The following is a 24364-nucleotide window of genomic DNA, read 5'->3' on the forward strand; positions in this document are numbered from 1 at the left end:
CCTTTTGGGGTCGTTGTTTTCCCTTTGGGGGCGTTATTTTCCCTTTGGGGTCGTTATTTCCCTTTTGGGGTCGTTATTTCCCTTTTGGGGTCGTTATTTTCCTTTTTGGGGTCGTTGCTTTCCCTTTGGGGTCGTTGCTTTCCCTTTGGGGTCGTTGCTTTCCTTTTGGGGTCGTTGCTTTCCCTTTGGGGTCGTTGTTTTCCCTTTGGGGTCGTTATTTCCCTTTTGGGGTCGTTATTTCCCTTTTGGGGTCGTTATTTCCCTTTTGGGGTCGTTATTTCCCTTTTGGGGTCGTTGCTTTCCCTTTGGGGTCGTTGCTTTCCCTTTGGGGTCGTTGCTTTCCCTTTTGGGGGCGTTATTTTCCCTTTTGGGGGCGTTATTTCCCTTTTGGGGTCGTTATTTCCTTTTTGGGGTCATAGCTTTCCCTTTGAGGTCGTTGCTTTCCCTTTGGGGTCGTTGCTTTCCCTTTGGGGGCGTTATTTTCCCTTTTGGGGTCATTATTTCCCTTTTGGGGTCGTAGCTTTCCCTTTTGGGGTCGTAGCTTTCCCTTTTGGGGTCGTAGCTTTCCTTTTGGGGTCGTTGCTTTCCTTTTGGGGGCGTTATTTTCCCTTTGGGGTCGTTATTTTCCTTTTTTTTTTAATCGAAAATGAGAGCAGCTCTCCCACCGCTGGGCCGTGAACCTGCCGCGGGACGGGGCTGGTCCCCCGGGGGACGCGGCGCGGTCCCGGCGCGCTTCTAATTTAAAGCCTCGGCTGATTGCATTTCAAACAGCTACCCCAAACCCTTCATTTTTTTTTATTTTATTTTTTTTTAATGAAACGATCCCTCCAGCGGGCACTCGCACGGGACGGGCGGTTCCGTCCCCGCTCGGTGCTCAGGCACGTGGGAGGAAGGAACTCGGTGTCCTTGAGCCATTTGTGCCCTTTTTTGCCCCAGTTTCCCACCAGGACCGCTGCTCCCGCCGGTATCCCAGCCCCGTCGCCTCTCCCCGCGCAGGGCGCTCGGGGCCGGGCGCGTGTTCGTGTCCCGGGAGAACCGAAAACGCAAAACCACGGAGGGAGTTCGCGTAACCCCGAGTAGCGGTGCTGCCCTCGGGCTCCCCAAAATTCGGGGTGCTCGAAGCCCAGCCTGGAGCTTCTCCCGCGGCGGGCGAGGCGAGGGAAGCCGGCTGCCGCGACGGCTCCCGGCTTTCAGGTGTTTGAGGCTGGAAAATACCTTTTTTTTTTATTTTTTTTTTTCCTCCCATCCCTTTGGGTCTGCTGCCAGCTTCCCCAGCTCGGCGGGGATTCGTGAGCCGTGCCGTGCTTTTTTTTTCCTCCTTCCTCGTCCTCCCGCGTCACCCGGGCTTCGCGGGGAGGGTATTCCAGCGTAAATGAGTAACTCCTGACTCAGGCTTTTAGGGGAGAAAACGAAAGCGAGCTCCCGACGGGCCGGCCGCAGCCGCGGGGGGGCCGGAGGAGGGAGCGGAGCCGAGCGGGGACCCCAGGACGCCGCGCTGGAAGGACGGAGAAGGGTTAGGAGGGCGTGCGGCGAGCCCTGCGTGGCCTCTGGACCCAAAGCTTTTGGGGGTTACGGGTGGGCTGTCCCCCTGTCCCGCCACCGGGGCCATCCGTCCGTCTGCTTCCCCGCCGCGGGCGGAAAACCCGGCGGCGACCCCGCTCCCCAAACCTCAATTCCCCCTTTTTATCACCAAAACGGAAAAAGCTTTGGAGTCGATCGGCGGGGAAGGGGGGGGGGGGCTCAGGAGGGCGAGTGCCGCTTTCCGCTTTTATAGAGCCTGCAGTGATTTATTATTTTTTCCCCAATTATCTGCGTCCGATCGGCACGCGTTTGGGGTGAGGAACCCCGACGGCGCTGGGTTTGGGCGTCTCGCCGCCGGGGGCTTTCTGCCGCTGCGCGTGCGAAGGATCCCGAGCGGGACGAAGGCGGCGGCGGCGGCGGTGGAGGAGGTGCCCGGCGAGCTGCCCTCGCTGGAGTTGCCTTTTGCTCCCTGAGCCCGTTCGTGGAAATGCTTTTGCAACCGGGCGCCGTGCCCGGCCCGCGCCGGGAGCGAACGGCGCGCGCGGCGGCGGGGGCAGCGCGGGACCCTCCCTCGCCGCGTCCCCTCGCCTCTCTTTCTCCGCTTGTCGGGGATCTGGAGCACGGAACCCACCGGATCCCTCCCGGAACTGATCCTCGGCTTCGCAGTTCGTGGCTTTTTTTTTTTTTTGCAAAAAAAAAATCATCAGGAGGGCGGCCAGAGGGCCGGGTCGGGGACCGGGGCGCGGAGGCGCTTGCGGCGCGCCCTCCGCCTGCGAGCAGCCCATCTGCTGCGCCGGATTAAAGCGTTTCGGCCCCAGATGCTTAAAGCTCAAATCACTCTTCCCAAAGACGCCGATGACCCATTTCGGGCACCCGCTGCGCGCGCGGGCACGTGTGAGAGAAGGGGCGAGCGGGGAGGAGACCCTCGGTGCCGGCACGCTGGTTCTTGGGTTGACGTGGAAAACGTGGCGGTCCCTGCGTCAGCCTTTCTTCTCGGGGTCATTTTTCAACGTTTTGTGGGTTTTTTTTTTTTAAAGGGGATAGTTTTGTTACCTGTTGGCAGGATTACGCCCAGAGGGACGTCGGCTTGGACAGCGCGCAGCCGCCGCCTCGAGGAACAATCCTAAATCGCGAACCCCCCCCCCCCGCAGTTTTGTCGTCCCTCTGCTGAACCTCCCCCTCCAGGACGGCCTCTCCTTTTGGGGCAAATCGCACATTAATCGTCAAGCGGAGAGCTTCCAGCTCGGGGCAGGCCGGCGGCGTCGCGCGGCGCTCAGAACCCCGGCGGACGGGGAAGGATGAAAGGCTCCCCCCGGGGCTGCTCTCGCCCCGTCCCCGCCGTCTGGGGGAAGCGAAAGGGGACCGCCGACGCCTTTGTCACGGCTGCGGTTTTCCTTTGGCTTCGGTTAGCCGCGCAGCGCCACGGCCCCGGGCCCCTCGGATGCCCGCGGGCCCAACCGCTTCCGCAAATGGCGACCGCAGGGGCCGACACGATTCCCACACCCCGTCCAAAACCCGAAAATTGCCACGGTTTCTCCGCTCGGCGCTTTGTGAACCTGCCGAGCACGGGGGCGGGGGCTGAACACGCGAACGCGGCGGCTCCGTGCCCCGGAGAGGATGGAGGAGAGCAGCGGCACCCTGAAACAGCACCGCGGGGCCGGGCACCCCTCCGCACCCGGTTTCGTGCCCTGTCCTCCAACGGGGGAAAACGGCGAGGGTTGAGGAAAATCAGGGAGCAAGAGCGGTGCTCCCCCAGGAGCTGCAGGAAGGCCGCGCGAGCGGCGCCCAGCCCCGGCCAGCCTCCCAGGGAGTAGCTGCATTCCTTAAAATTCAGCGATGAGTAATTATTCAAAATAATTAAGGGTTTGACAGCTGCTCGGCAGCATAGTTTACATTGCACCGGTGCTGCGGTTGTTCCGCCCTTTTACCTGCGAGAGGCTCGCCCCGAGGAGCGACACGCGCTGCGGGTGAACGGCGCTCCTGCAGGAAGCATCGTGCTCGGGGAAGAGCCGGAAAGGGCGGCCGCGCCGAGGGCAGGATCCTAAACCGCCCCAAATCCCCGCGTCTCACCCCAAATCCCCGCCTTTCGCCCCGATTCCTCGCCCTCTCCCTCCTCGCAGCCTCCAGAACCGCGCGAGCCGGTACCTCGGCCGCTGGGGGCGACCTCGCCGAGGGGTTCGACGAAGGGATCGGGCGTTGGGGTAGGTTTTTGGGAGCGTGCAGCGGCGTTTCGGGTTTGCAGCAGCCTTTGCGTGTTGTGTAACCCAGCCCGAGGAGAAGAGAACTGGAAGAACTGCCTCGTCCGGCCACCCCAGCGGGCGCAGGAGAGCCCTGGCTCCCCGGCAGGGCTCCCGGTGTCATCTGCATTAATTCGCCTTTCCTGGAGCTGCAAAACCCTTTTTGCTCTCGTATTGTAAAACAAACGAGGCCAATTGCCGCGTTTTGAGGGCGCTAATTGGGATCGAGGGCACTAATTGGGATCGAGGGTGCCAATTGGGAGCGCTCCTTCCTCCGAGGAAGACGCTGCCGCCGCGGCTCCGAGCAGCGCGCCCGGGGCTCCTCCGTAGGGCTTTACCCGGATCCTTCTCCTTCTGCCTCTTCCTTTATAAACCTCTCTGATCCTATTAGACCGAGCCGCGGGTGAGAGAGGTAATCCCGCCGGTGGAAGTGGGATCAGATAGTAAGCCGGTGCTGCACTTGATCGCTGTCGAAGAGCGAAGCCGAGCCAGGCCGTTTTGCTTCTCTCGCTTCGTTTTTGGGGTTAAATCCCAAGAACGGGGCTCGACGGGGCGGTCGCGCGTCCTAGCGGCGGTGTTCGGTGGCGCGGGGGGAATCGGGTCTGCTGGGCGCTGACGCTCCTTTCTCTTTCTCCTAGGGGTAAACGTCGGCCGCCCGACGCCGGGGATCGGCGAGAACTGAGCCGCTGCCGGCGCGCGCAGTATGGGCCCGAGGGATTTCCTCGCCCCGGCGCCCCGCCTGGCCTGAGAGCTGCCACCCCTCCGTCCGCCGAGCGCCGGAGCCGCCAACACTAATCCTCTCGGAAGCGGTGGGCTGGGACAGGATGTGTGGACGATGATGATGGCAAGAAAGCAAGATGTTCGCATTCCCACCTATAACATTAGCGTGGTGGGGTTGTCGGGGACGGAGAAGGAGAAGGGGCAGTGCGGCATCGGGAAATCCTGCCTTTGCAACCGCTTCGTCCGGCCCAGCGCCGACGAGTTTCACCTGGACCACACTTCGGTCCTCAGCACCAGTGACTTTGGGGGAAGGGTCGTCAATAACGACCACTTCCTCTACTGGGGGGAGGTCGTGCGCTCCCTGGAGGACTGCGCCGAGTGTAAAATGCACGTGGTGGAGCAGACGGAGTTTATCGACGACCAGACCTTTCAGCCTCACCGCAGCACGGCCCTGCAGCCCTACATCAAGCGGGCTGCGGCGACCAAGCTGGCGTCGGCTGAAAAGCTCATGTACTTTTGCACTGATCAGCTCGGGCTGGAGCAGGACTTTGAACAAAAACAGATGCCGGACGGAAAGCTGCTGGTCGATGGCTTTCTTCTTTGCATTGACGTTAGCAGGGGTATGAACAGGAACTTTGACGATCAGCTGAAATTCGTTTCGAACCTTTACAATCAGCTCGCGAAAACGAAAAAGCCCATCGTGGTGGTCCTGACGAAGTGTGACGAGGGCGTGGAGCGGTACATTAGGGACGCACATACTTTTGCCTTAAGCAAAAAGAACCTCCAGGTGGTGGAGACGTCGGCCAGATCCAACGTGAACATCGACCTGGCCTTCAACACCTTAGTGCAGCTAGTCGACAAAAGCCGGGGAAAGACCAAAATCATCCCCTACTTCGAAGCTTTGAAACAGCAGAGCCAGCAGATCGCTGCCGCTAAGGACAAGTACGAGTGGCTGGTGAGCCGCATCGTCAAGAACCACAACGAGACGTGGTCGAACGTCAGCCGCAAGATGCAGTCCTCGGCGGAGTACCAGGAGTACGTCTACCTGGAGGGGACGCAGAAGGCCAAGAAGCTCTTCCTGCAGCACGTCCACCGCCTCAAGCAGGAGCACATCGAGCGCAGGAGGAAGATCTATCTCGCCAAGCTCCCTCAGGCGTTCGAGGCCCTCATCCCGGACCTGGACGAGATCGATCACCTGAGCTGCGTGAAGGTGGAGAAGCTCTTAGAGGCGAAGCCGGACTTCCTGAAGTGGTTTGTCGTCCTGGAGGAGACCCCCTGGGACGCCACGAGCCACATCGACAACATGGAGAACGAGCGCATCCCTTTCGACCTGATGGAGACCCAGCCCGCCGAGCAGCTTTACGAGGCTCACTTGGAGAAGCTGAGGAACGAGAGGAAAAGAGCGGAGATGAGGAGAGCTTTCAAAGAAAACCTGGAGACTTCCCCTTTCATCACGCCTGGGAAGCCCTGGGAGGAAGCCCGCAGTTTCATCATGAACGAGGATTTCTACATGTGGCTGGAGGAGTCTATCTACATGGATATCTACAGCAAGCACCAAAAACAGATCATCGAGAAGGCCAAGGAGGAGTTTCAGGAGCTGCTCCTGGAGTACTCGGAGCTGTTCTACGAGCTGGAGCTCGACGCCAAACCCAGCAAGGAGAAGATGGGCGTCATCCAGGACGTGCTGGGAGAGGAGCAGCGGTTCAAAGCCTTGCAGAAGCTGCAGGCCGAGCGGGACGCCCTGATCTTGAAGCACATCCATTTTGTCTACCACCCGACGAAGGAGACGTGCCCGAGCTGCCCGGATTGCATCGACTCCAAGATCGAGCACCTGGTCAGCTCCTGCTTCATCAGGCCGTCCGAGCGCAACCAGAAGAACTTGCTCTCGGACGCCAACATCGACAGGATTAACCTGGTGATCCTGGGCAAGGACGGGCTGGCGCGTGAGCTGGCCAACGAGATCCGGGCGCTGTGCACCAACGACGACAAGTACGTGATCGAGGGCAAGATGTACGAGCTGTCCCTGCGGCCGATCGAGGGCAACGTCCGGCTGCCCGTCAACGCCTTCCAGACGCCCACCTTCCAGCCCCACGGCTGCCTCTGCCTCTACAACTCCAAGGAGTCGCTCTCCTACGTCGTGGAAAGCATCGAGAAGAGCAGGGAGTCGACCATCGGCCGGAGGGAGAACCACTTGGCCCACCTTCCCCTGACCCTGATGCTGGTCAACAAGAGAGGGGACACGAGCGGCGAGACGCTGCACAGCCTGGTCCAGCAGGGCCAGCAGATCGCGAGCAAGCTGCAGTGCGTCTTCCTCGACCCCGCGTCCGCGGGCATCGCCTACGGCCGTAACATCAACGAGAAGCAGATCAGCCAGGTCCTGAAGGGGCTGCTGGACTCGAAGCGCAACCTCAACCTCGTCAGCTCCACGTCCAGCATCAAGGACCTGGCGGACGTGGACCTGCGGATCGTCATGTGCTTGATGTGCGGCGATCCCTTCGACGCCGATGACCTCCTCGCGCCCATCCTGCAGTCGCAGACGTACCGGCCCTCGCCGTGCGGCAGCAGCAGCTCCATCCTCCTCGAGCTGGCCGTCGGGCCGCACAGGCGGCGCCTGGAGCTCTCGCTGCTTTCCTACCACTCGTCGTTCAGCGTCAGGAAAAGCCGCCTCGTCCACGGGTACATCGTGTTCTACGCGGCGAAGCGCAAGGCGTCCTTGGCCATGCTCCGTGCCTTCCTGTGCGAGGTGCAGGACATCATCCCCGTGCAGCTCGTGGCGCTCACGGACGGCGCCGTCGACATCCTGGACAACGACCTGAGCAGGGAGCAGCTCACCGAGGGCGAGGAGATCGCCCAGGAGATCGACGGCAAGTTCACCGCCATACCCTGCAGCCAGCCGCAGCACAAGCTCGAGATCTTCCACTCGTTTTTCAAGGACGTGGTGGAGAAAAAAAACATCATCGAGGCCACCCACATGTACGACAACGTGGCCGAGGCGTGCAGCACGACGGAGGAGGTGTTCAACTCGCCTCGGGCGGGCTCGCCGCTCTGCAACTCCAACCTGCAGGACTCGGAGGAGGACATCGAGCCCCCCACCTACAGCCCCTTCAGGGAGGACACGGCTGTGCCCGCCCTGCCCAAAGACCACTCGAAGCTCTCCATGGAGCTGGAGGGGAACGACAGCTTGTCTTTCATCTCCGTCATGAGCACTTTTGAAAGCAAGCTGAACAACAAAGTACCTCCTCCGGTGAAACCAAAGCCCCCCGTGCATTTTGACCTCACGAAGGGGGATCTGTCGTATTTGGAGCAGGGGCATCGGGACGGGCAGAGGAAGTCCGTGTCTTCCAGTAGCTGGCTGCCCACGGATGGCTTCGATCCCTCCGACTACGCCGAGCCGATGGACGCCGTGGTCAAGCCGAGGAACGAGGAGGAGAACATCTACTCCGTGCCCCACGACAGCACGCAGGGCAAGATCATCACCATCCGCAACATCAACAAGACCCAGTCGAACGGCAGCGGCAACGGCTCGGACAGCGAGATGGACACGAGCTCGCTGGAGCGGGGCCGCAAGGTGTCGGCCGTTAGCAAGCCCGTGCTCTATCGGACGCGCTGCACGAGGCTCGGCCGCTTTGCCAGCTACCGGACCAGCTTCAGCGTGGGCAGCGACGACGAGCTGGGGCCGATTCGGAAGAAGGAGGAAGACCAGAGCTCCCAAGGGTATAAGGGCGACAACGCCGTTATCCCCTACGAGTCGGCGGACGGGGAGGATCCCCGGCGGAGGAACATCCTGCGCAGCTTGAGGAGGACGACGAAGGTAAGGGGCGCTTCTTGCCCGCGGGTCGCGAGCGAGGGCGGAAACCTCGCCGCCGTGCTGATCGACGAGCTGAGGGCAGGATCGCTTTTTTTCTCTGCTGGTTTTATTGGGCGGGAGCTCAGCTGGCGTGGGCTGCGGGAAGCTGCAGTCGTAGAATCCTAGAATCAATATCCCGAGGTGGAAGGGACCCACAAGGATCACCGAGTCCCAACTCCTGGCACCACGCAGCTCTGCCCAAAAATTCAGAGCATGTAACTAAGAGCACAGCCCAAACAGTTCTTAAACGTCGGCGGGCTCGGTGCCGTGACTGCGTCGCTGGGGGAGCCTGTTCCTTTTTAGAAATAAATAAATAAATAAAAGCTATTTTTCCCCTAAGAGTAACAACTGCTGGATTTAGAAGCAGTTGGCTGAATTATCACTTGAGTTCCACAGCCGAAGCTCAAGGCGTTATCTCTGGAGTCAATGAAGTCTGCAGTCCTTAACGTTTTCGGTCACACCCAGACCGACCCCATCTCCGCCGTGCGCTTCCGAGAGGGTTCGCCCCGCGCTCAGAAGTTACGAGTGTCCCCTCTAACGAGTTTCAGGCTACAATTAGCTGCCGCCCGGCTGTGCCGAAGCGTGCCCGTGTCTGCCTCGTAAAGCGCAGCGGGGTCAGCGTTACCCGCGTGGCACCGCGGAGCGAGGCAGGGCACGGGCGAGCCGCCTCCTGCCCTACGCTCGGAGCACGGGTAAATTATTGCAGCCTCTTCTCCAGCCGCCTCGTGCTGCCTTGGCTCTCCAAACCCAGCTGCCGACCCCTCTCTGCGGAGGCTGGCAGGCGTGGACGGCGGCGATGCTGGGGGACGGGGCGGCCTCCGGACTCCTCGCTCGAGGCTCAGGGCTCGGAGCATCGCCAGCACCCGCGGGCGTCTCAGCAGAGCCGGAGCTCGGCCACGCGGTCCACGGAAATCAAACCGTAAAGCAAGCCGGAGCCCAGGCCGCTGGGATGAGCCGCCTGCGTTTCCGTCTGCAGCACTCCTGGACGTCTTTTAAAAAGCAATTAAGAAGCGGTCGTGGCAGATCGTAAATGATCTGGCGGCGGCGCGTGCCTGCCCTGCTCAGGGATCCTCTGGTGACAGCGTAACTCCAGCTCGATGTGACATAATTACGCTGCTGTCCGTAAGCCTTCCAGCTAAGGCTTTTTCTCCCTTTTCCAGACAGAAACCTCTCCGTCCCGGAGAGGGAAACCCGGTGCTGCTTGGCTCTCCGGCAGGAAAGCCTAAAATCTCCGTCCCGCCAGCGCTGCCAGCTGGGCTCCTCCGCTGGGGGCAACCCCGGGCGTAACCAGGGTTTGCGGGTGGTTTTTGCAGGGGATTGAGAGGTTCTCTGGGGCTTTTTAAGCCATTTTGGTCCTGGTGCTCGCCCCCCGGGTGAAGGTGACCCCGACACCGTCAGCTGGAGCTGTCCTTTATGGGCTCCGTTGGCAGCGGGGTGGAAGCCACGAGGTTTGTCTCCGCGGCTCCTTATCGGCCCCGGCGCGTTTGGCCGGCTCGACCCAGGCGTTTTGTGACTCTGCAGAAAAACGGGGGATTTCGGGGGGGGGAACAGGAGGCGCAGCCCAAACCACAGGGCAGGAGCGACCCCGAGGGCGGCTTTTTGCTGGAAAAATGCCCGGTTTCAGGTCCCAGCTGCCAGCATCAGTTTAAAGCTGCACATTTGAAGCTTTTCAGCCCGAACTCCCCCTTTTTAACTCCCGTTCCCATGAAGAAAATATTTGCATCGATGGCAGAGGCGAAGCCGGAGGAGGAACCGAGCTAAATATCTCCTTTCTGGGGGGGTTCCGAAGGCAAAATGCCCCAAATTTGGGTATTTTTGGGAGTCCGGAGCTCCAGAAAAAGCAAAACCGTGCTCGGCCGCCTGGACCCAGCAGAGGGAGCAGCGGGAGCTGCCGGCGGAGCCCGCTGCAAAAGCAATTAAGGAAATTAAAAGGCATTATTAATTTCCATTGGAAACGAAGGGCGAGCAGCTCTTAAATTGTCACCAAACAGGAAAAAGCAGAGGAGCAAAGGAGCTTCCGAAGGCGCTGCCGTGCCCGGGTTTGGGGGCCTCTGAATGCCCCCCCGAGCAGTAATTTGGGTTTTATTCCACCCCCCGCTGTTTTGGTGACTCTGAAAATTTCATATTCTTTGATTTTTGACTTGGTCGGCGTGCACAGCGCCATCCAGGGCAGGGGCAGAAATGCTTTTTTTTTGCGGCAAACCCTGGCATTTTGGCTAAAACGGACAAAATCTGTGAGAAACGAGAGCGGCGGCGGCAGCGCTTGAACCCCGTACCCCTACCAAGGCGCTTCAAACCTCCCCAAAATCCCTCCGTTTTGCCACAAATACCCCGTGTAAGATTCGCTGGCGGGAGACGCGGCTGTGCCCGCAGCAAATTGCACCTAAATCCGGGGAATTTGGCACAAAAGCCCAATTCGGGCGGATATTTGAGGTCCTCGGGCCTTCCAGCGCCCTCGGTCCCCTCCGCGGGGCTGGGGAGCGGATGCTGCAGCTGACAGCAGTTCCCCCCAGTCTGTTTTTGTTTTGTTTTTTTAGTTTTCTTCTTCCCTCGATGACTCACTCGATAATTAACTTAATCAGCGGGCAGATTTCCTCTTTCCTTCCCCCCCCCCCCCCCTCCTTCGGGTCCGACGCGCCGCGGGACGCGCTGCGCACGCCGGGGGCACGGCGGCCTCGAGGCTGGAAAGGTTTGGTGACAGCGAGGCCGTGCTCAGCCTAATTTGCCCAATTTACCCCGTGGTTGAACCGATTCTCGGGGTTCGGTGGCGTTTCCCTGTGGCTGGCCGCCGGCACGCTGCCGTTGGGCCGCCGTTCAGCTCCTCCGAGCGGAAAAGTCCCTCGCTCTGGCCGCGTCCTGCAGGAAACCCAAACCCCGCGGGGCTCGGTGGCACCGGGGGCGATTTCGTCTCCGGCTCGCCGGCAGGACAAAGTGCAAAAAAAAAAAAAAAAAACCCCACCAAACAGCCAAAAGAGGAGATTTTTTAATCACAAACGCGCACCTGGTGGCGGTGATTTCTCCCCGAACCCCGGCTTTCGTTTTCCACCCTAAAACACCACGGCGCGGCCCTTCCCTGGCACCTGCAGCTCGGCAGGAGCAAGTCCCCGAAATGATCATTTTTTCTAAATCTCTTTCTAGCAAATCCTTGCCGTTTTGGTTAAAATCCTTGCCGCGGTGGCCGGTACTGCTGCGCTTGGGCTGAAACAGCGCCGGGGTTTCTTTTGGGTCGCGACGGCAGCATTTTGGGATCGGTCTGAGGATGCATTCCCTACGCCATCCCAGCGTGTTGAACCAGCTTTCCATCCCCCCTTTTTCCCCAATTCCTCCCCTTTTCTGGTGATTCCCTTCTACGCCTCTCCCAGCAAATGCCCAAAGGGGTTTTCTAGCAAAAGACCGTGGCAAAACACGTATTTATAGGAAAACGGCATTTATTTTCCACCGAAGACAAACCCCAGGCGGTGCAGCATCAGGTGTGGGCGAGCGTCACTCCGAAGGATGAGATTTTCAGCAAAAATACGCCCCGTTGCCCTCGGGGGGCAGCTCCGAGCTGGTTTGGGGAGGAAAACCCCAAAACATCGCCGCCGCTGGACCTGGGCGTTAATTCCCCGAAAGCTGATGGCAAATTTTGGGAAGGTCCCGGCAGGTTTGTTTGCGGGCGTGCCCTTTTGCCCTCCTGCCACCTGTTTTGGGGAAAAATGAGGGATATTGCTGCTTGAGTAGTTGGTAACAGCAACCCACTCAAAGAAACGTCGTTTTCATCGCGTAACGGTAATTCCCTTGGATGGGTCATAGCAAGGATTTGCCGTGATAATTCACGCTGCTCGTGAATAAACGGGAGGGTTTTTGGTTATTTTTGGTTATTTTTTTGGTTATTTTGGTTATTTTTTTGGCGCTGACCCTAACCCCCGCCCCGCTCTCTCCCGCAGAAACCAAAGCCCAAGCCTCGGCCGTCCATCACGAAGGCGATGTGGGAAAGCAACTACTTCGGGGTGCCTCTGAGCAGCGTGGTAACTCCGGAGAAACCCATCCCCATCTTCATCGAGAGGTGCATCGAGTACATCGAGGCCACAGGTAGGAGCCTCCTGCGGGGCCTCCGCCGGGCCCTCGGCGGAAGGTTTTGTGCTCTGCAGCACGTCGGTGGCCTTTGGAAAACTTCCTTCTGCCTTCAGGCTCAGGGTTTGGGGTTTTTTTGGAGAGATCTCACCCTCAGGAAGCAGGACGGGTGGCACGTCGTTCTCCTGCGTTCAGCAGGTGACTTCAGAGCTTGAAATGTGTTACATTTTCTACATACATTAAAAAAATCACCCAATTAAACGTCGTGGATGAGGGGGGGGCTTGCGTTCCCTTTTTTTTAGGACAAAAACAGAACCTTTGCCCCTTTTCCCTTTGAGCATTTGGCTGGCGGCACACGATTTTCGGCAGTATTTGGTTGTTTTCGGAATTAGGGATTTTTCACTTGGCGGCAGAGGACAAGCGCGCAGCGGAAAGAACTGGCTTTCGAACCACGTCGGTTCGGTTTCCACATCAGCTCTCCCCGTGTTCCTGCTAGACGCGGGCGAGCAAGCCGGCAGGCGTGCTTTCACCAGCAGCGCTTGGTTTTTTACCGTTAACACCGGAATTACCGGCGTTAAAAACCTTCCGAAAAGGTTTTTGGCGCGCGCAGCCGAAGCGTCCCCCTCCAAACCCTCGCCAGCTTCTGCGTTTCTTTCTCTGTAATTCATCAGCCGAGGGTGGGAGGCTCTGCCCTGCCTCTTTCCTCCTCCTCCGGTGGAAATTCGGCGCTGGCTGTGAGAGCTGAGCCCCGGCGCATCCCGGCGTTGGCCGACGTTCCCGAATCCCCGCGCTGCGGGGGCTCCGCTCGCCGGCGGCACGCGGCGAAACGCCGAGCGCTGGGACGGCGCGGAGGAAAGCTCGGTGCCGGGCAGCCGGTGTGAAAACAGGATCTGGGAGGATAAACACGGAAGGGGATTGCAGGAAATAATCGAGCCGGCTTTTAAACAGCGGTGCTGCCCCGCTGCTCTGGCCGGCGGCGGCGAATTTGCGGCGTGCTCCGGGAGCCGGCGCTGGGGCTGCCGCAGACCCAAAGCAGCAGAGAAAATGCCCCAAAAGCCCCCGACCTCGCTTCGGGGGTGCCCTGCCAAGGGGTTTTTAATCCATCAGCAGCCAATCTGCAAGCAAAGGGGCTGCCAGGGCCGGTCTTGGGGTGAAAGATGGAGATTTTGGCTCGCTTGGCCGACACCGAGCTTATTTTGAATCCCGGCAAGACAAACGGTGGCAGCTGCTGCTGGGGTTTTTCAGCACGACCAGACACTGAGCCTTTTGTGCCCAGCCCGCGGTTCGGCGGTCCTCGAGGCTGGTCCATTAACCTCGTTTTCCTTTCCCCGAGGAGGCAAATTGCTTTCTACGACAATGAGGGCGTCCGCTCCGTCTTTTTAGCAATTCGAAGCTCTGAAGCGGTGCGGCGCAGGAGCTGTACCTTGCGTAAAGCCCCTGCGCCCCAGCACCTGCGGTGCCCCTGGGCGTCTGCCACACTCTCTTGCACGTTTCCCAAGGTGATATTCGCCACGTCCCCTGCTCGGGTCATGCTTTTGGCTTCAATTCCACTGCCAATGGGTTCGGGGAGGGCCCGCGGGCTGCGGGCGTCGGTGCAACCCCGGGCAAATCTTGTGCCTGCTGCAAAAGAGCGGCTGTGGGGGGTGAAATTAATGCACGGGTAAAAGGTGCACGGAAACGGGTGCTGGAAGCCAGCCGGGACGTGATGGAGGAGGGGAAAGCCGGCAGGGTTTGTGCTGGGGCTGCCCCCAGAACGCGAGCTGGGACGTTTTCTCCCCAAAGTTGCCTGTTTCCACCCGTCCGTGTGCTGATTTTGGCTCTTTTTGCTCTCCAGGGCTGAGCACCGAAGGCATCTATCGCGTGAGCGGCAACAAGTCCGAGATGGAGAGCTTGCAGCGGCAGTTTGACCAGGGTAACGCCCGCGCCCTAAACCGGGGATCTGGATGTGGTGGGGCTGGCTCTGTGCAGTAAAAACAGATGAAAACCCCTTTTATCATGCGTGGACCGCAGCCGTATTAAACCACGGTGGTTTTTACAACCCAGACAAACCTGACGGGTCCGACCCGGCGGTGCTTCTTTACCCTGGTGTTTGCAGCACTGGGTTAGGTTCCAGTAGCCAGGTCAGGGCACCAGGAGCTTCCACACCCCACGTTTTTTCTGGGTTTTGCTTCCCAGAAGAGTGGTTTTACCGTTTTCCCTGCGTGCTCTCCTTCAGCACCCAGTGGCTCAGCCGCTGGGGATCAGAAGAGGTTCGTTATTTATTAAACGAACCAAACCGGTGGAAGTTGGAGCTGTCCTGAGGTCAGTGCAGGCTGCAGGGCTGGGGTCAGTTCCTCGGCGGAGGAGGTTCAGGGCTTTAAGCGACGTAAAGCGACAAAATTCCATCTCGGGGAATTCCTCGAATAAAACCAGCGTCCCCCCCGGATCGCGCTGCCCGTCCTAAACCCCCTCCGTGCTTCGGGTCCCTCTCCACTCTTGGGGTGTAACCGTGCAGCCCCTTGCCTTGCAGATCACAGCCTGGACCTGGCAGAGAAGGATTTCACCGTGAACACTGTGGCCGGGGCCATGAAGAGTTTCTTCTCGGAGCTGCCCGACCCCCTGGTCCCGTACAACATGCAGATCGAGCTGGTGGAGGCCCACAGTGAGTAGCACCGGGGCTGGACCCCGCTGTTCGTCCCTCCAGCACGGCAGGACCCCAGATTCCTCCTGAGCACCATCGGAGGAACGTTTTTGTGCCCCGAAACGTGCTGGTGCTCGGCCCTCTATGCCCCTCGCTGCCGTCACGTTCCCAGCACCGTCTGCCCAGGATTTTTATAAAACCTGGCATTAAAAAAAACCCCAAACCACGAGGCACGGCCGGCGGCGGCGCGGGGGAAACGCGCTGAGCATCTGCCTGGCGGCGGAGGAGCCTTCGGGGTGGCTGCGCCACGCCGCCCAGCGGCGTCATTTTGATTTTAATTACTGCCTTTTGGCATGATAATTACTTTATCAGCCTACCTCAGGGCGCTAATGAATGGTTCATTAGTGTCGCTTGTTACTATGGAGTGTTTCTAATGCCTGCTGGTGCTTTTTGAGCCAAATCCCCTCATTCAGAAGGGGTCTCGGGGGGCGAGCAGAGCTCGGGCAGCCCCCGCTGGCTGCCACCTCCGCGCCCTTCCCCGTTTTCCCTCCCTGCATCCGGCCCCTCTCTCTCTCGGCAGAAATCAACGACCGGGAGCAGAAGCTCCACGCGCTGAAGGAGGTGCTGAGGAAGTTTCCCAAGGAGAACTACGAGGTCTTCAAATACGTCATCGGGCACTTGAACAAGTACGTACCGGGGTTCCGAGGCGCGGGGGGGGGCTCGCTGCGGTGCCGAGCCGGGCCGGCGGTGGGAACGTCCCCACGACGGTCTCGTCCCCTCTCGCAGGGTCAGCCACAACCACCGGGTGAACCTGATGACGAGCGAGAACCTCTCCATCTGCTTCTGGCCCACGCTGATGAGACCCGACTTCAGCACCATGGACGCCCTGACGGCCACCCGCACCTACCAGACAATCATCGAACTCTTCATCCAGCAGTGCCCCTTCTTTTTCTACAACCGGCCCATCCTCGACGCCCCCAGTGCCGCCCCCGGCTCTCCATCCGCCGCCCCCACCGGCGCCCCCTTCCTCCCCGCCGCGCCGGGCACGGCCCAGCCTTCGCCCCCCCAGACCCCTCCGCCGTCGCCGCAGTCGCCCGTCCAGCCTCTCCTCCCGGCCCCGCTCCACGCGGAGCAGCACTCGCTGTGAGCCGGAGAGTGAGAGATGGAGGGGGGGGGGGGAAGAAAACTTAAAAAAAAAAAAAGAAAGAAAAAAAAAAACCAACAAAAAATCTCTCGGTCTGGTCTCAGGCGCCGCGTGGAGCCGGGCGGCGGGCGCTGGGCTTGTGCTCGCCCTCTCCTGACCCGCCGCAGACTTGGGAGCGCGCCGGGGCGCCCGGACTGGCCCTGGGAGGATTTTTTCCCCCCTTTCGTTGCAGTCAGGGGGCGAGGAGAGGGTGGGGGCTGAGCCCCGGCTTTGGGCTCGGCTGCGGACGTGAGCGGAAAGCCGCCGGGGCTCAGCGCCGCCAAGCCCCTCGCGTCCCGTGGGCTGCGGCCGCGGCGCAAACAACGGGGCCCGAAGAGCGGCCAGCGCGGCCTGGGGCTCAGCCGGCGTCGTCTGGTGCAGCCCGAGGCTCTCCTGATGTGGTCCAGCACCCATCCAGCGTGGTCCAGCGTGGTCAAGCACCTATCCAGTGTGGTCCAGCACAGTCCGGGGCTCATCCTACGTGGTCCGGGGTTCATCTGATGTGGCTCAGTGTTCATCCTACGTGGTCCAGCACAGCCCAGGGTTCATCTGATGTGGTCTAGCACCCATCCAACGTGGTCCAGCACAGTCCGGGGCTCATCCTACGTGGCCCAGAACTCATCTGGTATGGTTCAGCGCTCATCCTACGTGGTCCAGCACAGCCCAGGGTTCATCTGCCATGGCCCGACGCTCATCCAGTGTGGTCCAGCACAGCCCGAGGCTCCTCCACCACATCCAAGGCTCCTCCAGCGTGATGCAGGGTGGTCCAAGGCTCACCCAGTGCGGCCTGACGTGGCCCAAGGCTCACCCGATGTGGTCCAGTGCGGCCCCGCGCTCACCCGCTGTGATTCAGCACAACCCAAGGCTTGGCCAACGCGGCCTGGGCCTCATCCTGTGTGGTCCCGCGAGGCCCGAGGCTTGTCCGACACGGCTCAAGTTGGGCCAGTGCGGCCCCAAACCGACCGAGGCTCACACGAGATGGCCCAAAGCTCCCGTGAGGTGGCCCAAGGCTCATCCAGCGTGGCCCAAACCATCTCAAGGCTCATCCAGCGTGGCCCAAAGCTCATCCAACATGGCCCAAGGCCCATCCAACATGGCCCAAGGCCCATCCGACGTGGCCCGAACCACCTCAAGGCTCAGCCATCGCGGCCCAAGGCCCATCCAACGTGGCCCAAACCACCTCGAGGCTCATCCAACGTGGCCCAAGGCCCATCCAACATGGCCCAAGGCCCATCCGACGTGGCCCGAACCACCTCAAGGCTCATCCAACGTGGCCCAAGGCCCATCCGACGTGGCCCAAACCACCTCAAGGCTCGTCCAGCGTGGCCCAAGGCCCATCCAGCGTGGCCGAAGACTCATCCAACGTGGCCCAAGACCCAGCCAACGTGGCCCAAACCACCTCAAGGCTCATCCAACGTGGCCCAAACAATCCCAAGGCTCATCGAGCACAGCCCAAGCCGTTACCCAGCGCATTCTGAACCACCCCAAGGCTCACACGAGGTGGCCCAACACTCCCCCAACACAACCTGAACCATCCCAAGGCTCACGCCAGGTGGCCCAGAGCTCCCACAAGGTGGCCCAAGGCTCACCCAACGCATTCCAAACCATTCCAAGGCTCGCCCACCCTGGCCCGACGCATCCCAGGACCCGTCCTGCGCCCCGAGGCCCCCTCCAGCAGCACCCAACGCTTGTCCGACCTCCCCGGGACCGACCCTAAATCGGGGCCGTTTCCCTCAAATCGCACCGCGAGCGAGCACCGGAACAGGAAGACCTTCGAGGGCGCCCGGCCGCCCGCTCGGCGCTGCCTTTTTGCCGGGAACCCCCACATTTCTCCCCGTTTCCAGGAATTCTGGCATTAAGCACTTACCGGAGGGGAGCTGGGGGGACCCCGACCCGTTTTGTCTGGATTTGTGTTGGTTTTTTTTTGTTGTTTGTTTATTTTTTCCCCATTTTTTTTTCCTTTTCCTCCAGAAACGCCGGTGCTGATTTTTTAAGGGGAGGCTGGGTGGGCTTCGTTTTTTTGGGGAAGGAAACCCGGAATTTGGCTGCCGTGACCGCGGCGAGGACGCCCGAGCCTTCCCCTGCCACCGCCGTCGGCCTCCCCCAGTCCGGGGGCGGCTTTAAACTGGATTTTCATGGTACCACTGGGAGAGCACAGGGAAGGCTCCTCCCGCCCCTCCCGGGTCTCTTCGCACTTTAACGCCGCCGTTTCCCCAGGATTTCCCTCGTTTTTTCCCCCCAGGATTTCCCTCGCCGCTCGCAGGAACGCCCCCGACGCCCCCCCAGCGAGGAAAACAGCCGGACCCCCCCCAAAAAAAAAAAACAAGCGGGGAGGCGCGGGCGGCTTCGTTACGGACCGCAAAAAACCCTCAAAAGGGCTTTTTTCCCCCCCAAGCACCCCCCGGTTCCCCAGATTTTATATTCTCATGCTTTAAAACAAAAGTGTTGGTGTAAATAGCGGCCGCTGGGTTTTTGTTTTTTTGGTTTTTTGGTTGTTGTTTTCTGATTTTTTTTTTTTTTAAACTGGCAAAACACAAACGAAGCAAAACCCCGAGTCTCACCCAAGGGAGGTCTTGCGTCAGGGCCGGGCGGACGGAGGTGGCATTTTTTTTTTTCCTGTTAAAAAGTGGGATTTTTGGTGCCTTTTTGCTCAGCTGGAGGGGGCGGGGGGAGGGGGGGGGATCAAATTTGTCACTTTTCAGTGCTGACAAACTGCTGGAAAAAAGGCAAAAATAGGCAAAATAAATTAAAAAAAAAAAACACACAACAAAACAACTCGGAGCCCCCGGAGCCAAGTCCTCGGGCACTTCGGGAGCCGTCTCCACGCGGCTTTGCTGCTGCTGCTCCCCTTTCCCTCCCCACGCCCCAAAACGGGGCAAAACACTGCGTTTTTACCCATTTCCCCCCCTTCCCCGCTGTCAACCGGGAGAGCTTCGGCCCCGGGGCTGGATCCTGCTCCCTCCTCATCCCCTGCGCCCGCTGCCGCCCTCACCCCGCGGCCCGGCCCAGGTTTGGGGCAGAACGCCCAGTTTTGGGGATTTTTTTTTTTTATTTTATTTTTTTTTGTCCCGCTCCCTGTGTAATAGGTTTTCCTGTTAGGCTGAAATCCCCCTTTTTTTTTTTTGTAACCCCCCCCCACGATAGGAACGTTGTATTTGAAATGTAGCTTTGAAGCAAGACGTAAGTTATTGTTTAAATAAAAACTTCCATTTTTTTTTTTTTCCTCCGGTACATTAAAAAAAAAAAAGAAAAATCAGGACAAAAAAAAAAAATCCACCCTCGGAATAAAAAAACAAAATATTCTTCGATCACTACGGAATAAATTTCTCCAAAAAAGTTGGATTTTGGGCCACCCCTGGCTTATTTTTTTCGTCCTTTTTGGGTGTTTTCCACTGGCGAATGAGCCAGGAGCCGCTCCTGCAGGGCCGTTCCCCAAACCGCGGGGTTTCGCAGGAAAAAAAAAAAAGCGCCGGCTGCGTGTAAAGAGAAAAACGTAACGGTTCTTTCTTTGTATTTTAGGGCCTAACAAACTCCATCCCGTAGTTCTTGGTGATAGACTTTGCCTTTTATGCTTCTTTTAAGGACGTTTTTAACAATTTGTGGTATTTTCCAGGGCCGATGCGATTAGTGCATGAAAATGTTTAACGCTCGGGGCCAGTCGAGCCCTTTTACTGCTGAATTTAAAGAGAAAAAGAACAAAAAAAAAAAATATCAAAAAAACACAAGAAATGGTGTATTTGCTGCGGCGTTCTCGTGCGGGGCGGTGGGCGTGGCAGACTGGGACCAGTTCCCCGCCGGGCTTCACAAACTGGGAACCAGCGGCAAGCTGGGAGCTGAAGCAGTCGGTGGGTGCTTCGAATTTCCACTGGGAAATTTGGGGCCAGGGGAGGTTTTGTTGAGCTTTTTCGGGGCCCGGCAAAACCTTGGGAGCCCCAAATGGCACCTGGCGGGGCCTCCCCGGCTCGGCTTTGCCCCACAGCACGCCCCAAATCAGGGCTTTTACGGGCAAAAATTGTACAAAATCCAGCCGTGGCCCCGTCTGCTGTTGGCTTTTCCAGTTTTCCCCCCGATTTTTAACCCAATTGAGGCAAAATCGGGCAAATCGGTGGCAGGGACGAAGCGGCGGCCGCCAGCGGGGTTTTCCCTCGCGCCGCAGGAAAAATCCCACCCTGAGCCCCACGGTGCCTCCGCTCCACCCCCCCCCCCCCCATGAACAAATTGGGCCAAAACGGGGCTTTTTCACCAATTTTATTGCCCAGCCCAGCCCAGCAGGGGCAGGGCTGCAAAGAATTGAGCCCCAAAACGCCCGCTTCCAGTACGGCGCCCGACCCGTGTGCGAGTAACCTCGGCGCGCCGCGACACCGGGGGCTTCCCCCCGCCCCCCCCCCCCCTTTTTTTTTTTTTCCTTTTTTTTTCCTTTTTTTTTAACACAAAACCCAACAGCTGAGCCACGCGGACGCGGGTTTTTTGGGGAGCGGGAGCTGCTCTGGGGGATTCCACTTAAAGCCCACGCTTCTTGCAGCGGGGACGAGGGGCTGCGGGGGCACAACCAACCCCCCCCTCCAAGGGCGAGAAAATAAATCCAAAGCGACCAAAACGGGGCGTTTTGGCACCAAACCAGGCCCCAGCGCGGCGTGGGAGCGGGGTGAGGCAAGCAATCCCAAGCCGGGGCGGGGGTTTAATCCATGCGGGTTTGGGGGGAAATATTTCAGGGCTTTTGGGATTACGTGACGTTTCGGGGCTTGTGCGATATTTCGGGGTTCAGGCGACGTTTCACCACTCCCGGCGGTTTTTCGCACCGTTTTCGGCAGCGTCCTCCTTCCTTGGGGTTCCCCCCCAACCCCGTTACTTCTCGGGGGCCGCCGGTGCTCGGGGGGGGCTCCTCGGGGACGATCTCGACCTCGAGGCGCCCGACGTAGAGGGAGAGGGCGCAGAGCCAGAGCAGGGCGAGCAGCGCGGCGGCGGCGGCGTTGGCGGCGGCCGTGGGCGCCGGCAGCATCATGGGGCGCCGCAGCAGCACCAGGTTCAGCAGGTACGAGCCCCGCCGTAGGACACGCACAGGCCCCCCAGGATGAAAAACCCTAAAAACGGGGCCCGGGGGGGGTCGAGGAAAAAAAAATAATAGGGTTAGAGCGACGCACGCCAGGGGGAGGGAGAGGAGGGGGGTGGAAATGAAGGAAATGGCCCAAACGTCCCCAAAATGGGTACGGTGAGGGCTGGGCGGGGGGGGGGTGTTATGGGGGTGATGCCCCCGCAAGCGGGATTTGGGGGGGGTTGGGGGGTTTGGGGGAGGTTTGGGAAGGTTGGGGGGAGGTTTGGGGGTTTGGGGAGGTTTGGGGGGGGTTTCAGGAGGTTTGGGGGATTTGGGGGAGGTTTGAGGGGGTTTGGGGAGGTTTGGAAGGGTTGGGGGGAGTTTGGGGGGGTTGGGGGGAGGTTTGGGGGGGTTTTGGGGAGGTTTGGGGGGGTTTGGGGGAGATTGGGGTTGGGGGAGATTTGGGGGATTTGGGGGAGGTTTGGGGGGATTTGGGGAGGTTTGGGGGGTTTGGGTGAGATTTGGGGGTTTTGGGAGGTTTGGGGGGTTGGGGGAAGGGTTGGGGGGAGATTTGAGGGATTTGGGGGAGGTTTGGGGGGTTTGGGTGAGATTTGGGGGGTTTTGGAGGTTTGGGGGTTGGGGGGGGGGTGATGCTGTGAGGGGGATTGGCCATGGGGGGGGGTGGGGGCCTTTAGGGGGGTGACCCCGGGGAATGTCCCAAGGGGGGGGGGTGGCCTTTAGGGGTGACCCTGGAGGGGGGTGGTGACCCTTGGGGGGGGGGGGTGACCCTTTTTGGGGCGAAATCCCTGGGGGAGCCTTTAGGGCGGTGACCCTGGGGGGGGGGGGGGGATACCCCAGGGGGTGGTGGCCCCTGGAGGCAGGTGGCCTTTAGGAGGCGGTGGCCCTTGGGGGGGTCCTTTGGGGGGTGACCCCCGGGGGGCTCCCGGGGGCGCTGTCCCTGGGGGTGGGTCCCTGGGGGGGTCTCGGCGCCCCCCCCCCCCCCCCGCACCACCGTAGGCGGCGTCGCGCCCGGTGTCGCTCTGCACGTAGGAGATGACGCCGATGCCGGTGGCCAGGAGCCCGTTGCGGAACCAGGACAGGAGACCTGGGGGGGGGGGGGGGGGGGGGGGGGGGGGGGGGGGGTCCCCATCACCCCTGAGCCACGCCCCTCCCCCTGACCACGCCCCCAAACAAGCCACGCCCCCTCCGAGCCACGCCCCCGCAGCGCCCCCTGTGCTCTTCCCCCTCCTGACCTCCCCCTCCCTTAGCCCCGCCACCTCCCTTAGCCCCGCCCACCTCCCTTAGCTCCACCCACCATTGTAGCCCCGCCCACCTCCCTTAGCCCCGCCCACCTCCCTTAGCCCCGCCCACCTCCATTAGCCCGCCCCGCAGCACCCCCTGCGCTCTCCCCCCACGGCCCCGCCTCTCCCTTACGCCCCGCCCACTTTGTGTAGCCCCGCCCACCTCCCTTGGCCCCGCCCCCCGCAGCGCCCCCTGCGCTCTCCCCAGCCCCCTCCCTTAGCCCCGCCCCCTCCCCTTAGCCCCTCCACCTCCCGTAGCCCCTCCCCCGCCCCGCCCCCTCCCGTAGCCCCGCCCCCCCTTAGCCGCCCCCTCGCAGGGCCCCTGTGCTCTCCCCGCGCCCCCTCCCCACAGCCCCGCCCCTCGGCGGCCCCGCCCACCTCCCTAGCCCCGCCCACCCCCCTTTAGCCCCGCCCACCCCCTTTAGCCCGCCCACCCCCCTTAGCCCCGCCCCTCACCGCCCTCAGCGCCTTCCGCAGCAGCCACGCGTCCGCCCGCTCCAGCTCGGTGGCGGCGGGGGGAGGGGGGGCGGAGGGCGGCCGGGGCTGTACCGGGCCTCCCCTGCGCCCCCGCGCCGCCCCCCGCAGCCTCCGCAGCGCCGCCGCCGCCGCCCGCCCGCGCCGCCCCACCACCACCAGCCCATGGCCGCCGCCTCCGTCACCGCCTCCGCCGCCGCCGCCGTCCCGCGGGGCGCCCGCGCCCGTTGGCGGAGCCGCGCGTCCGTCAGCGCCGCCCCGCCCCGGGAACGGGCCGCGCCCATCGGCCGCGCGCGCGGGGCCGCCGGGAGGCCCCGCCCGGTGGCCCGGAGCCGCCTCTCCCCCCTCCCCCCCCGCACCGAAACCTTCAATAAACGGCACCGGACGCGGGGGTACGGCCCCGGGGGGGCTTTATTGGCGGCGGGAGGGGCCGGGAGCCGCACCTGGAGCGGAACCGGACCGGGAGGCGAGCGGAACCGGGTCCGGGCCCAACACTCGTACCGGGAGCGGCCCGCCCCCGGGGGGGGCCCGAAGACGCCCATGCGGGCGGTGCTGGGGGCCCGGAGCTGCTGCAGCTGGCGGCGGCCGCGGCGGAGCAGGAACTCGGGCGCGGAGCCGGTCCCGGGGGGGCAGCGCCGCCCCCGCCGAACTCCTCCGGATCCGCGCCGCGAAGCCGGTTTGCCGCCGGCGGCGCGCAGCAGCTGCCGGTAGAGGCTCAGCGCCTCCCGCCGCAACCCCGCCCGCTGCCGACATCCGGGGAGCGATCGGGGCCGGGCTCTGCGGGGGAAAGGACGGAGCCGGGGGAGGCGGTGAGGGGGGGGACCGCGGGGGGGGGGGAGCCCCCGGTGCCGCCGCGCTGCCACTCACCGCTGCGCCCCGCTTCCGGCGCCGCCGTCACTTCCGGCTCCGCCCCCCGCGCGCCGCCATTGGCCGCGGGAGCAGAGAGGCGTGGTCAGCGCTAAGCCCCGCCCCTCCGTGGGACCGGGCAGGGAAAATGGGTGAAAATCGGGGGATTCGGGGCTGGGGGCGGCACCCCCACCCCCCGCTGCCGGGCCGCTTTTGGGGCACTTTGGGGGGGGGGTTCAAAGCAGCGCTGGGGGGCGGGGGAGGCGGAGCCCACGGGGGCAGGGGCAGCGTTCCTCAATAACAACAATAATTATATTAAAAAAAAAAAAAAAAAGGAAAAAAGGGACAAAAACGGTGAAAACGGGCGAAAAGTCCCCGCGCCGCCCCCTCACAGCTCGTCCAGGCCGTCGTCCTCTCGGGGAAGTCGCCGGCGGTGACGCTCTGCGCTTGACGAAGGCGCCGTACTTGGGCGGGCACTCGAAGTACCGGCGGCCGCCGACGCTTGGGGGGGGGCAAACGGAGCTCGGGGG

The 24364-nt window shown here is 61.4% G+C and overlaps 3 protein-coding genes across 3 annotated transcripts in view; 2 read left to right on the forward strand and 1 right to left on the reverse strand.

Moving 5' to 3' along the window:
* Positions 1–511: 511 nt before the first annotated feature.
* Positions 512–19522, forward strand: ARHGAP35 (Rho GTPase activating protein 35). The gene is made up of 7 exons (XM_083815214.1): positions 512–1513; positions 4397–8289; positions 12252–12396; positions 14213–14290; positions 14888–15019; positions 15579–15684; positions 15785–19522. Exons 2-7 carry the CDS (start codon positions 4594–4596, stop codon positions 16143–16145), a joined length of 4518 nt encoding a protein of 1505 aa, XP_083671340.1. The 5' UTR covers positions 512–1513; positions 4397–4593; the 3' UTR covers positions 16146–19522.
* Positions 16734–19910, forward strand: LOC310888488 (uncharacterized protein; the record flags this gene model as incomplete). Its single annotated transcript, XM_083815215.1, has 2 exons — positions 16734–17556; positions 17588–19910. 2 exons carry the CDS (start codon positions 16734–16736, stop codon positions 17896–17898), a joined length of 1134 nt encoding a protein of 377 aa, XP_083671341.1. The 3' UTR covers positions 17899–19910.
* A 502-nt stretch (positions 19911–20412) lies between these two features.
* The window catches only part of TMEM160 (transmembrane protein 160), a gene marked incomplete at its 5' end in the record, with an annotated part of 5674 nt that continues 1722 nt past the window's right edge, over positions 20413–24364 (reverse strand). The window contains 2 exon segments of the mRNA XM_083815217.1: positions 20413–21224; positions 21227–21262. Coding sequence (XP_083671343.1) covers positions 20905–21224; positions 21227–21262 — 356 coding nt within the window. The 3' untranslated portion in view covers positions 20413–20904.

The sequence above is a fragment of the Anser anser genome (assembly GCF_964211835.1).
Source record: "Anser anser genome assembly, chromosome: 36".
In the NCBI taxonomy this organism is placed as follows: domain Eukaryota; kingdom Metazoa; phylum Chordata; class Aves; order Anseriformes; family Anatidae; genus Anser; species Anser anser.

Excerpts from the sequence above, each read along its gene's own strand:
- ARHGAP35 (XM_083815214.1), top strand. The coding sequence starts at position 4,594 with ATGATGATGGCAAGAAAGCAAGATGTTCGCATTCCCACCTATAACATT. Across the intron at positions 15,020-15,578 it reads CGAGCTGGTGGAGGCCCACA|AAATCAACGACCGGGAGCAG; the intron begins GTGAGTAGCACC and ends CTCTCTCGGCAG. Across the intron at positions 15,685-15,784 it reads GTCATCGGGCACTTGAACAA|GGTCAGCCACAACCACCGGG; the intron begins GTACGTACCGGG and ends CCCCTCTCGCAG.